The following is a 14,032-nucleotide window of genomic DNA, read 5'->3' on the forward strand; positions in this document are numbered from 1 at the left end:
TTGCATTTCCCCGCATGATGGCAATGATACAGTAGGATCCAGTTAGATTCTTGATTAATATGGTTGTTGCTATGTTGTTGTACGGAGTTTATGTTCAATGTGCCATTTTTTTAAATTTGAGCCCCTGCCCCTCCAGAGGTCTCTGCACGGCCCTGAATGCAGGTGAGTCTATAGATGAGAGAAAATGCCCCAAACGTTGGATATTAGCTATTAACTAGCGATATTAAAGCCATTTTGTTCACGGTAACATCATCAGCTCTCACTGAGATAAACCGAGTCCCGTTTTCATTAAAAAAATTAATCGCGCAATTTATATTTAGCGGGCAAAGAACAAATAAAATCATTTCTCCCTATTCTGGTCACAACCAGAGGAAATGAAGCTGTAGCTTCCTCCATCACGGCATTTAACAAACTAAGCCTTCAGAAATAATAATAATTTTTAAAAAAGCAGCAGGTTGAGGCGGTGTGAGCTTCACACGATGTGCTAAAAATAAACCTGACGGCTGCGGACGCCGCAAAGCTGCGGGAGTTGCGCCGGGCGAAGAGAGGCGATCTGCGGCGGCTGCCGCTCGTAAATTATTGAATTATCCCGACTGTAAATCATTTAAATAGTTAAACAGATAGTCTGACATGCGCAGTAAAGTGGCTGCTGACGCAACGTGACTTCGTACGTGACGACATAAGGCTGCTGTGCGGGCGGGTTTGATGCCTATGACGTGTGGACTGACGTCATAGGTCAGGGTCTTTATTTGCTCGTTCTTTTTCCCTGAACGTCACTTCGCAGTTGTTCCTCGCAGAGCCTGTTGTTCTCACACAAAACCTTAATCTCACCTTCACACCTTACCAACAATCATGTCCAGTAAACAGAGTTCACCAACCGCAGAGACCCAGACCATTTCGGAGAGATCGGATTTCAAGGAACCAGCCGACGGTACAACTTGTGAGCAGAAGAAGACTCAAGGGTTGATGGGAAAAATCAGGACATTTTTCAGAAATGTCACTGGAAAACGTTCCTCAAAGGTGGCTCCACTGATAGTCCAGGAACAACAGGAAACGTCTCTGAATGAAAAGATGGAGATCCAGGCGGAAGATGTTGACGACCTTTCAGACACTACAGGATGTGTAGCTGAGGCTCAGCCGGCCAAAGACCAGAACAAAACTACGACCACGGCAGCTGTTGTTCTTCTAGATGACCAGGGAACCACAGATATTCACAGGGAGGAGCCTGAGGTGGATCTAATCTCATCCGCTGAGCCCATCCATCCTCTCCATGATGCAGACGTGGAGAACTCTGTACCAGAGAGTCAGTCAACTGAAGATCCACAGGAACAAGAAGGGCGGTCAGAGATGGATGAAGTATCACCCACTGAAGCCTTGTCTGATCCAGAGATTTTGTTGACTGAAAATCTGATAGAAAACAACTCAGAACCGGAGTCCAGCTCTGATGATGGCTCTGACGATTCCTCATCTGCCTTCACTCCTTCTGTGATGGAGTGGGACAGTCGGACGTTGCCTTCTTCAGTGCTGGACGATGACGGCAATGAGGAGTTAACAGGTTCCCACGTTTGCTCTGAAGAGGAAAGGAAGGAAATGGTCTCACATCTCCCTGGATTCACAGATTCCTATCCAGCTCAACATTTTATCTGTGAGGGAATGATTCCTGGTGAGCTGGACCTGTATGAACCAGAAACGGAGACCATCAGCCAGTCAGAGGAAGACCAGGAGTCTGAAGAGGTGGAGAGGAGAAAAACAGCCCTGCGGAGCCTGGTCAGAGACGTGATCACCATGATTATTGATAAGTCTGGACAGAGGGACTACCCTCCAGAGGAACACAAGGCCATCTGCGATAGACTCTTTGATAAACTCTGGGCTGAATCCCAACACACAGACCAAAACATGAGCCCAGACACGATTAGACGCCAGGGGAAGCTGATCTATAAGGACCTGCTGAAGGGCTGCAGCAAGCCAGAGATGATCCTCCTCCTCCTGCAGGCAGGGACGCCGATACTGGAGAGAAACGTCCTGACTACCATGAAAAACCGACTGCAGCCTCGGTGGAAGATGATCAGCGCCATTAAAAAGGCTTTCAGGGAAGCGGTAGAGAACCTCCGAGAGAACCAACACAGGCTTTACATGTGGCTGTAAATGAATTACAGCCACATGTAAAGCCAGAAACGGAAGAAAAATCAGTATAGTTGCTTTTTATTTTATTTCCCATTGATTTTTCTCTCTCTTTCAACTCCACCGGTGTCCATTATGATGCGTTTATATGGCAGCCTGGAGCCCCACTTTTGATTGACAGCGCATTCGAGCAGTAATGTTTTGAAATGGATTTTCCTGAGCCAATAATATCCAGAGAGCGATTTGAGCTCATGTTGACATGCCTGGGTTCTTTCTGGAATATTTCTGACGGCTCAACTCGGAGTCAGGCTCTGTGCCCCTCATGCCTACCGGTGTTTACAGGACGGTTTCTCCCCAACGGAGAGCCATGGAGAGTAGTTAGCTCATTTTGACACGTTATCAGAACGTGTCAAAGCTGGACCTGTTTCTTCAACAGAACTTCAACACGACGCCCTGGACGGGATAATTATGGCCGTATCAGGAGGGGGGAGGAGGTCTGACTCTACACCAACCGCCTCTCCGTCCGTCCTCCGCTCTGACGGTGGCAGCAACCTGCTAAACTTTCCCGTGTTCTCAAATCCTAAACTTGACAGATATTTATAAATTATTAGTAATTTTCAGTAATGTTTGTTATTCATTTTTAATTGTCATTTTATACATGTTTAGTAATTAAGTCATTTTATATCTGTTCATGTTTAGTAGTTTAAAAAGTCTCAAATAGGAAGAACTGATCAGACTGAAATCTGATTTTCTAAAAATGATTTTGTGCAAAAATTGCAATAACCAGGTTTTGTTTAGGCCACAGACATATTCTAACCTGTTTAAGAGACACCAACATGTTTGTTGTAGTTTCTGGCAGCCTTTCTAGGAGTAAATGATTTCTGTCCCTCTAGTACTCACACCGCCCTCTGACAAGATGGCACCCTGGGCAAAGAGCCACTCCAAACATAATAGAAACTGCTTGCAATAGATGGAAAAAAATACTCTTCTGTGCAACATTAAAGGCTGAAAAATACCTTAATTTTAGTCAAAGTCCAGACCCATATGGACTTTAGTACCAATGGTGATAAAAATGGTTTGTGTTGCAGGAGCTCAACTGATGTCTTTCAAAAGACGTGCAGCTGTTAGTGGATTGTTTTATGACGGAGGATTACCACTGTGTTAAATAAAAACAGTAAAATTTATTTATTTATTTATTATCTTTATTCATTTCATTCAATACAAATAAAAAAAATTTTTAATACAAGGAAAAAAAAAAAAATAATTTTAAAAAAATGAAATGAAAGGTAGCAGAAAGAAGAAAATAATCTTATAATATCTGCCCCTTTTTCTCAACTATGGATCAAAAACAAAAAAACAAACAAGAAAAAAAAAAAACTAAAAATTTTTTTTTGATTTGTCTTATGTGACAAAAAAAAGAAACAAAGGAAGACCAAAAAAACAAGGTCAATCATCAATCTCAACTGAACAATACTATACTTTGACTTTATACTATTTCATACTTCTTCAAAAAAACAATCTTTAACATTCTTTTAAACATGTGTAATGATTTAGCATTTTTAACATCGTTTTGCAGGTCGTTCCACAGTTTGACTCCTTGTATCGAAGTACATCGTTCTTTCAAACAAGTTCTGAATTTAGGTTTCTTAAAAATCTGTGTCCCCTTAAGGTTATAACCACTCTCTCTCTTTTCAAAATTTTTTTGGATGTTTAAGGGTAATGTTTTTAGGTGTGCCTTATACATAACCAACAAAATATTATAATCAACTAAATCATTGAATTTCAAAAACCTCAAATTACAAAATAATGTATTCGTTGGATATTTAACATGTTTTCGAGCAATAACTCTTATTGCCCTTTTTTGCAAAACAAAAACAGATTTTATACTCGTATAACATGCCTTTCCCCATACCTCAACACAATAAACCAAGTGTGGAACAATTAGTGCATTATACAACATAAATAGTGCATGATCATTCAGAAAATCCCGTACTTTATAAAGCACGGGATATAAAATTAGGAAAATAAAGTCATAATACAATATTAAGCTAATTACGAGTAAATTTATAAAATGTGTTTATTCTCATATTATTTGGACTTTATTTCATAATATTATGTCTTTATTGTCTTGTTTTCTATATTTTCCTTAGCCTGTTCCTACTTTGTCATAATCTTTAGCTCTGAGGTGCTGAATAAAAAATTCACACTTGAGTTTTCATGTTTTTATTTGTGAAATCTTTTTAAAAACCATCACTTTTTGATTCTCTTTTCCACAAAATCCCAGTAAAACCTTCCTCACATAATGACTGGCGAGTTTTAAATCCTCTTGCCTGTAAACCTGCTGACAGGTTTCACTCCGCTGGACCTCGTGATAACCCTGCACATTCACCGAACCCTTTAGTGATAAATAAAATAATTTTTTTTCCAAATTCAAGACATAGGTATGAACTCACAGCAAGTTACTGTCATGTTGAGTCTATATTTCTAGCCCACATGCAGAACACGACACAGTAGAGCAATATATAGTGCAAGTGAATTTATTACAACAGCAATATTTGAATGCACTGAAGGTAACGGGTCTATCCAGGGGGGAAAGGCTCACGGAGTGGTCGGCACACTATAAAGAACACAGCAAGGAGACGGTGAGTTCACAGGGTGTAGGAGACGGGAGTGATGACAGTAAATTGGAATAATCTTAATAGTTGAACAGGAGTTTGTAGATTTGGAGGGATAACTGCAGTGCTCGGAGTCCTTGTTTCCTTGTGGTCCAGGAGGAACAGCGCTTAGCCACAGAGATCCAGAAGGCTGCGAGGGAGTGTTGTCGGAGGGCGGACAGGTAGGTTCAGGCAGAACAGAGACAGAGGAGCGGCACGACTGCCAGCCGGAGGAGGTGAGTCTGGAAACTCGGGCAACCAGTGGGTATGTTCCACAGCGTCACGAGGGAGGTCTAGTATAGGAAGCCAGGGGGAATCGTCACGAGGAGAATCCGGGACGTCTCAGGGAAAACACCTGAAGGCAGGAGACAACAAGGAGAATCACTAAGTGATCAGACACCGAGGAGAAAACAGAGACTAGCTCAAGGGGGCTCAGAGGTACCGTTACTGGCAGTCAGCTCCTCTTGTACACCTTGCCTGATGAGCAGATTGATCTCAGGTGTGCAGGATGACAACACACCAGAGAGAGGTGAGTCTGGCGCCATCTGGTGGCTAGATGGTGAGACGCGCAGCAAGCAGACTCCCACCAGGAAAACAAAGAACCACGGAACACAACAGTTACAGTATCACTTTATTTTGGCCCCCAAAAATATTTTAGCCCCATAAAAGAATTTCAGTCCCCAAAATATATTTTTTTACAATTTTACCAATTTAAAAATAAATTGGATTTTTTTAAGAATGACAAATTTTTTAATAACTTAATTTTTTATTTTAAATTTAGTTTGTTTTTTGTCATTTTGAATCCACAAAATACTTTTTTGGGGCCAGAATAAAGTTTTGCACAAATGACACACCTGCAAATCAGTGTGACTCCTGCTGTTGTTTTTGGGAGACCAGTTCAGAGAGGCGTGGCTTCACCTGGGCAAGTGCATCTTCAGAGCAAAGTCTGTTCATTTTCTTCTTTTTTTGCTCGACATATTTAGTATGGATTAAAATTAAGAAAGAAACCACGTGACGTACAACTACGACAGCCGCTGATACTGCGCGCACTAAATTCCCCGCAGCGCTGATTGGCCCTGTTAACATGATCCTCTGCAGCCAGTTGGCCAAGCGGGGCGTCATCACGACTTTACCCAGTGAGTCTTTACCTCCGCGGGCAGGGCTCCGCCGAACCCCTGAGACCGACTCACCGAACCCCTGGGGTTCGATCGAACCCAGGTTAAGACCCTGGTCTGGAGTATATGCAAATTGCAGTTATAAAAACTGCAGCGTAGGACTTTGTAAATATTAACTTTCAATCATTCTCAAACATTTGGCCATGACTGTATATGTATGGGGAGAGGCGGTGGGGTCAAAGGGCGGGGGGCGCAGAATCAATGCTGTTCCTCATTACTGATCATTTCATGCATCCAGCTGTTAAATACAAAAATGCCGACTAGAAAAATTTCCACATGGTTTTTGCGCCCCCTCTAGTGCAGCGCCCCTCTGCTTACAGTGCATACCCACTTTTATCGCCACTGGTTTTATGACACGTCTCCAACCTTTCTCACAGGTTTAAAGCTCAGTTTTCCAAATGTTGACAGTGGGGGCTTTAATCCTCTTCATTACTGCTACCAGGATCTTTCTGTGGTGGTGGATCCAGAGTGTTGTTGATGAATGAAGACGAAACCAAACATCTGATCTTTTCCAGCAGCAAATAAGACACTCTGGAGGAAAAGTTTCTGCTCAATAGACGACCAAACATACAATTTATCACAATAATGATTAGAAAACTTTCAACATTTCTCTGTAATCAAGTTTCTTTATTGAAGAAGTCCAAAGAGACAGAACTACAGACATTTTTCTGATCTAAATCTAAAAATATGAGAGAGAAGAAAACATCAATGATGATTTGATGTTTCAGGTTTTTTGGATCACAATATAGAAAACAGAAGCAAGTTCAGATCACTTTGATCTCAACTGATTTAATAACAAATAAAACATCGAAATACATGGATAAAAAACTGAAAGGAAAACCATTAGAGTCCAGAGAAGTTTAGATTTTCATGAATTATTTCTGTCATGAGAATGAAATAAATGATCAGCAGTGATTTCCTTTATGGCTCCTGTAACACAAAGAACTAAACCGGAAAAAAAGAAGATCAGAACAGCAGAGCAGAGACATCAGAACCATGAACCCTGATCAACAATCTGAGAGGAAAGAGGAAATCTATCTGGGTTTACAGAACTCTGCTGAGGATCCAGTGTCATAAATCAAAACTCCAGCCAGTAGCGGTTCAGTGAATCTGGTCTGGACTCTGTGGAGGAGAGTCATGGTTTCAGAGACGCTGTAGAAGGACAGAATACCTGCTCTGTGATCCAGGTACACTCCGACTCTGGAGGAAACTGGACCTGAGATGGAGGTTGGAATGTTGTTGTGCCAAAATTTACTCTTGTTTTGATAAGAATCTAATGCCCAAGATTTATCATTATTCCAACAATACATTCTACCCGATCCTGCTCTGCTGATACTATTGTATGCGACTGCTACATAAACTAACCCGCTCCCTTCAACCTCCCAGTAACAAGGTCCAGTCAGACTCTCTCTACTCAGAACCTGAGGATAATCAGTGAATCTGTCTGGGTGACTAGAATAAGACTGATTTCTATTCATCCATGTCACCTTCCTGTTCCCCTCTGATAGTCTCAGCCATGTATTTGCTGTGTTTGGATCCAGAGTGATTTCACATGAATATCTTAAGAATCCAGCTCTGCTCTTTGGTTCTGGTTCTGACAATAGAACATCCACCTCAGTGACCATCAGTGAGATGTTTGTCCATGAGTCTCTCAGGACGTCCTGTAGTTTGTCTCTGAGCTCTGACACAGCTGCTGTCACGTCCTCAAAGTGTCTCAGAGGACGGATGTTGATGCTGGATGATGAGTGTGTAGACTCACTGAGTGCTGGCAGTGAGGGGTAGTTGAGGAGAAACTGGTTGTGATCCTCTGTGTGTGAGAGCTGCTCCAGCTCAGCGTCTTTCCTCTTCAGCTCAGTGATCTCCTGCTCCAGCTTCTCCTGAACATCTTTGACTCGACTCACTTCAGTTTCCTGCTGGGATCTGATCTGCTGCTTCACCTCAGAGCTTCTTTTCTGGAGGAGACGGATCAGCTGGGTGAAGATCTTCTCACTGTCCTCCACTGTTTTATCAGCAGAGCGATTGATGGCCTCCACCTCCTGTTGAAGCAGCTTCACATCTTTCTCCTGGTCCTGGATTCTCTGCTGGATGTTTCCTCGTCTCTCCTCCAGCTCTCTCTGCCTCTCAGTCCTTTCTGCTGCAGCTGACACTGTTTCATGGCCTTTATGTTCATCCATAGTGCAGAGATAGCAGATACACTTCTGATCTGTGCGGCAGAAGATCTTCATCACCTCATCATGCTTAGAGCAGATGTTCTCCTGGAGGTTCTTGGACGGCTCCACCAGCTTGTGTTTCTTGAATGCAGCTGAATCAAATGAGGCTGAAGGTGTTTCTCTCACAGAAAGAGGCCAGACAGAATAAACATGACTTGATGGCTTTCAGTTTTCTCCCAGTGCAGGAATCACAGGCCACATCTTCAGGTCCAGCATAGCAGTGGTCAGCAGGAGCAGCTTGGAGTCCAGTCTTCTTCAGCTGCTCCACTAAAGCTGCTAGCATGGTTTTTTCTGCAGGTCAGGCTTTGTGTGAAGGTTTTCCTGCACTGAGGACAGTGGTAGTTTTCCTTTTTCTCACCTTCATCCCAGAAGTTTGTAATGCAGTTCATACAGTAGCTGTGTCCACAGGAAGTCGTCACTGGATCTTTCAGTAGATCCAGACAGATGGAACAGGAGAAAGTTTCTTGATCCAGCTGAACCGCCTGCTGCTCCATTTCTGCTCTCAGTAGCACTGACTGTTAGTTTCATTTCCCGAGAATAGAAACAAGCTCGAGTTGTGATCCACCAATCACATGTCAGGGCAGAGAGGCTGCAGCCAATCAGCCTCCAGCTTCAGCAGCTGCTGGTTCCACCCAGACTCAGTGTGTGTGAGACCAGGAAGAGGAGCGCTCTGAAAGCAATAATATTTTAAGCTGAAACATCTTCACAACAGTTTTCTGTTCAAAATAACTGACTGAGTCTCTTAAACTCAGGTTGCTAACATGTTAGCTCTCTGCAGCTTCAGAGAATAAAATGAAAGAATCATTCTTGCTGAAGAAACTAGATGTGTTTGGTGGTTAAGGGAAAATATGCTTCCTGTTTCCTAACTGCTCTGTAATGACAACAGACTGCAGAGAGTCCAATGTTTGCATCGTGTTCATATCAGTTTGTAATCCGTCTTTTTATAAAGCTGTAAAACTTTAACAAAACAGCATTTAGTAGTTCTACTGCCAGATATGAGACAGAGGTCTATTTCTGCATTTAGTTTTCAGAGAATCATTTAATTCAAGGTTCAACATCTGACTGGTTCTTCTGGGTTTTATGCACAACTACATTCTTTCTGAGGTAAATGCAAACATGTCATCACATGTTTAATATGTCCATAAAGCTTGCCTTATTCATGCATTTATAAAATATAGTAATTAAATTCAGCCCATCATGGTATTTAGGTTTTTGTTGCCTCCCTAATGTAATTGTTCCTCCCTGATGTCATCACTTGTCTCCTCTACAACAGATACTGACCTCATGTCTGTCTCCTTCAACCCTCGTCTTTGGCGCCTCCACTAAGTCACATGGTCAGAAAAGCATTATACATTAGTTGTAAAAGTTAATGATCTTAATACAGTTTTTAAGAATAATGTTTAAAAATTATTGCTTGGGATTAAGTAGCTGTTCCCTCACTTCCACCTGATATCAGACCAACCTGTTGCCTTCCTCTGTCTGTACTAGATCTTCTCTTCTTCTCTCTCTCATCCTCACTGCTGAATGACATTAATTTGTGTTAAATAGGTTTAAAAAAATAGCAGTCAAACCACATAAAAATGATCTTTAATTTAAATAATATTCTTGTTGAATAACAGCTACTGACTGGACTCTGCATCTGATCTGACTTATCAGATACATCACAGCACCACTGTAGAAATATTGAGTAAAGACATTTAAACTCAAGTGTCTCCCTGCCAAGTCCTAGAACAAGGGTCACCAACGTTTTGGAGTCTAAGGGCTTTAGTGACACTCAGGACTAATTTGTTTGATTTACACATAAACTTGTACAATTCGTCTTTAATTAAAGTATCAATAATAATAAATGTACATACTGTATGTGTGAATGATTTGCTGCCTACAGGGCAATTAAAAAGGAATGAAACAAAAACAGGGCAGTATTTTATCATTTAATATATAATTGAGCCAAAGAGCCACTTCTGTTAGCCTGTGTCTAGAGCCGCCTGTGGGCTGCAGGTCTGAGGCTTTTTGTTAGTGTCATGATTCCAGCCCTTCAGCTCTGCCTTGGCTGTGCTCATTGCTCATTGCCCTCACCTGCACTGAGCTGGTTCCTATTTAAACAGCTGCTCGTCACCAGCTCAGTGCGAGATCGTCTGTTGCCACTGTCACAGCTTTCAAGCCTTGTCTCATGTTTCAAAGCGTTTTCTGGTTTCTGATCCTGCCTGTTTTTGACCACAGATTTTTGCCTAATCCTTCTGCTGTTGAAAGTCCTGTTGCTGACCCCTGCCTGTCTCTGACCCTGCCTCCTGCCTTCTGGATTCTGGATTTTCACTGCCTGAGACCCTCCTGTGCATGACCCTGGACCATTTCACGACTCAGCCTCAGGTTGGTGGATTTTGTGCCTGTCGTCTGTTTGTCCCCTGAGACCCCCACAGATCTCCCCTTGTCCATTCACCCTCCCCTCCCCCCGCTGGACTCCTGACCCCTGTGGATTCCTCGTCCCTGACCCACTAGTGTGACCACATCCTTCTACACCATTTACTTTAGTAATAAAAGTTTTTGGTTAACCGTCCTCTTGTTGTGGCTGCGTTTTGGGTTCTGGCTGATACTGCTTTTACCATTACAGTTAGCATGTTTTCCTTCATTCTTATAGCTTGATAGGAGGTCAGGTTATCCAAACTGGCAACCCACATTAATAAAATAATAGTGAAATAATATTGACCACGAAACACTGTATTTATAAAAGATGTCAACATTTTTCCTACACAGAAAGCCCTAACAAACTAATGTAGAAAAATAAACGGTTTCTCTTCACAATATTTATTTATTTAACAATAATCTATTAGTATGATTTGTTCTTTAAATTGCCATTTATATTATGTTTTGGTCTCAGGAGATGATTGAGGGATGAAGAGACTCTGATGTCTGGTTCTGTAGGTTCTGATGGGCCTGCGGTTCCTCTCCTGATCCGTTCTGTCTGATTTCATTCAGCGCTCCGTGCGTCACTGAATGTCGCCGACACATTTTCTTTTTAAATTTCTTCTATTTAACTTCACTGACATCGTTCAGCCTGGGATGTGCGTCTTCCTCCTCACGTCTGTATTTCTGCCAGAGGTTTTGCTTCTAAGGACGGTGGAGAATCGGTGGACGTTTTAAAAAGACGCGGGTTTATAGCAGCTCACCGCGGCTGCGTCGTGTCCGTCTCTAGGTAACCATGACAACACCGTCCGGGGTCCTATTTAGCTCCCGCCACAATTTAGCTGACCTTAATATTTCCTGTGTTGTGTTTTGGTCATTATTGTTGAGATCTGTGTGACAGGTGGTGTGACTATCAGACATGTATAGAAATACAGAACAAATTGGTTTCAGTTCAATACGGGACGCAACTATTAACAGTCAAATACGAGACGATTCTGTAGTTTATGGGACGGATGGCAACCCTAACAAGACAACAGCCACCTGCGGGAGTCCCGAGAAGATGGCGGACAGGGCAGTCATGTTTCTCTGAGCTCCCTAAGATGTCCCGACTCTAAATTACTTTATGAAGTAAAACTACTAGTAAATATTTGTAAAAATCAGTTCTCAGCTCGAAGTATGAAGAAAAGCAATAAGTTTATGCCACCTGCAGTCAAGACTTTGTATTCTAAAAGTGATCACGATTATTCTGTGCCAATGGAATCAGCTGCAGCTGGCAAACGGGAAAGGGAAGCCAGAACCCCGACCAGAACCCCGACCAGAACCCCGACCAGCACTCTGGAAAAAAACACACACATGGAAAAAAGAACTAAAGGTTCGTCCCAGGATCAAATGAACACTGAGGCTATTTTGAGCGCTATAAGTTCCTTAGGACAGAAATTAGATGACCGCATGGAAGAAGTTGGCATGCAAAAAAGCAGCACAGTGCTATGCTAGCGGCTATTGCTAAATCGGTTCAGCTGAACTCAGAGGAGCTAAAGGATTGCAAAAAGAAAATAATAGAATTGGAGAAACAAGTGGATACACTCTCCAAAGAGAACGTGCAGTTGAAAGAAGGAGTCCTGAACAGTGAAAGATATAAAAGACGGTGGAGCCTCCGCATAAAAGGAAAAAAGGAAAAGTCTGGTGAAAACATCCGAGATGAAGTTGTGGCGCTTCTGTGCAAAATGGCACCTGATTTGGCTTCAAAGATGGATGAAGAGGTTGATGTTGTCCACAGAGTGGGTCGAAAGATGCATAACAGGGACAGACAGATCATCATTCTGTTTGTGAGACGAGCCTTGAGAGACGACATCTGGAAGAGAACTAAAACTTCTCCAGTTTGCAAAGAAGAAGGAGTTCGCTTCTCTGAAGATTTGACACCAGAAGATTGGAAAGCAAGACAAGCTATGTGGCCAAAAATTGAAAAAGCAAGAAAAGAAGGCAAAGCTGCAGGTTTCAGGGCCCGTTTGGTTTCATTGAAGGAAAACGCATCATGGATATTTCTTCAGCTGAGAACTGAGATGCACAGAAATGAATATGGAAAGGTAGAGGACAGTTCTGTTAATGGGACCTTTCACTCTCCTAAACCATTTGTTAATGTTTTCTGCTTTTCAGTTGAAAACCGATTTTTCTTTTAACACAAGGGGACTAAAAGACTCACTTAAACGGAAAGCAGTTTTTTTGTTTTGTTAAGGACAACAAGCACACTGCACCTTTTTACAGGAAACTCATTCTGATGCATCTGATGCGAAGTTCTGGTCGCAGCAGTGGGAGATAAAATTCTCTTCAGTCATGGGACAAATGGATCGGCTGGAGTCGCCATCTGCTTTCTCAGGTGTCCTGGTAAGATTTTGAGTGAGAAAGCAGATAAGGATGGACATTGGGTAGCCTGTGTTTTAGAAGTTGATAATGTCCCAATAACTTTGTTAAACATTTATGGATATAATGATCAATACAACAGGAATCTGTTACATCAAATAACAAGGGTTATTGTGGAGCTCACTGCTAATTTTCCTACTGATCATATCGTAGTTGGAGGGGATTTCAACTTGGCTCCATATGATGTTCGGATCGATTGGCCTATTCACTGCTGGTAAAAGAAACTCCAAATCCTATTCTTAAAAAATTTGTTAGTAACACGAAATGAATAGACGTCTGGAGAGCGCTACACAGTGGAGTCACACAGTAGATCACGCATTGATTATTGGCTGGTATCTGCTGCAGTCCTAGAGTGTATTAAAGAAACAGAGATAGCAAACTGTCCTGTAAGTGATCACTGCATTATCAATTTAAAACTACAAAAGTAGATAGAAGTTCTAAACTCAATAATTACTGGAAATTTAATTCAAACCTTCTTACAAACTTAGAGTTTTGTCAATTTATTAAGGAACTTATTCTAAATATATTAAGTGACAATTCTATTGAAACACCAATTCTTAAATGGGAATTCTTGAAATATAGGATTAGAAAATATTCAATTAAATTTGGTCAAGAGTTACATAGAAAAATAAAAGCAGAAGAGACAATGGTCATTAAAGATCTTATGTCACTTTACAGAAAATTAAGTTGGACTGATGAGGATAGAATAATAAATAAATTGCAATCTAAATTAGATGAGATATAAATAAATAGGGCAAAAGGTGCTTATGTAAGGTCCAGAGCCAGGTGGATCGAAGAAGGAGAAAAAAATAGTGTTTCTTTTTGTAACTTAGAAAAACATAGACAGGAATATAAAGCTATTAATAGTCTTATAATTGATTAAGTTCAATGTTCTGAGAATAAGAGAATAACAGAAGAAGTGTTTAAGTTTTATAGTAATCTTTATAAATCTTCACATATAGAACAAATTACTTCATCCTTTTTTGATAAAATAAGTAATCTAGTTCCTGTTATTGATGAAAACTTCAAAGAAATTTGTGATGAAGAGCTAATA

General features: G+C 41.4%; 1 protein-coding gene across 1 annotated transcript; it reads right to left on the reverse strand.

The window, feature by feature from the left end:
• Window positions 1-7,770: 7,770 nt before the first annotated feature.
• On the reverse strand, window positions 7,771-8,445 carry LOC111607988 (tripartite motif-containing protein 29-like; the record flags this gene model as incomplete). Its single annotated transcript, XM_023330138.1, is given in 2 exon segments — window positions 7,771-8,281; window positions 8,283-8,445. Coding segments are annotated over 2 exon segments (672 nt in total), but the record flags the coding sequence as incomplete, so codon positions are not given.
• Between the last annotated feature and the right edge of the window lie 5,587 nt (window positions 8,446-14,032).

Source organism: Xiphophorus maculatus, unplaced genomic scaffold (assembly GCF_002775205.1).
Source record: "Xiphophorus maculatus strain JP 163 A unplaced genomic scaffold, X_maculatus-5.0-male Unplaced_Scaffold_BN225, whole genome shotgun sequence".
Taxonomy (NCBI): domain Eukaryota; kingdom Metazoa; phylum Chordata; class Actinopteri; order Cyprinodontiformes; family Poeciliidae; genus Xiphophorus; species Xiphophorus maculatus.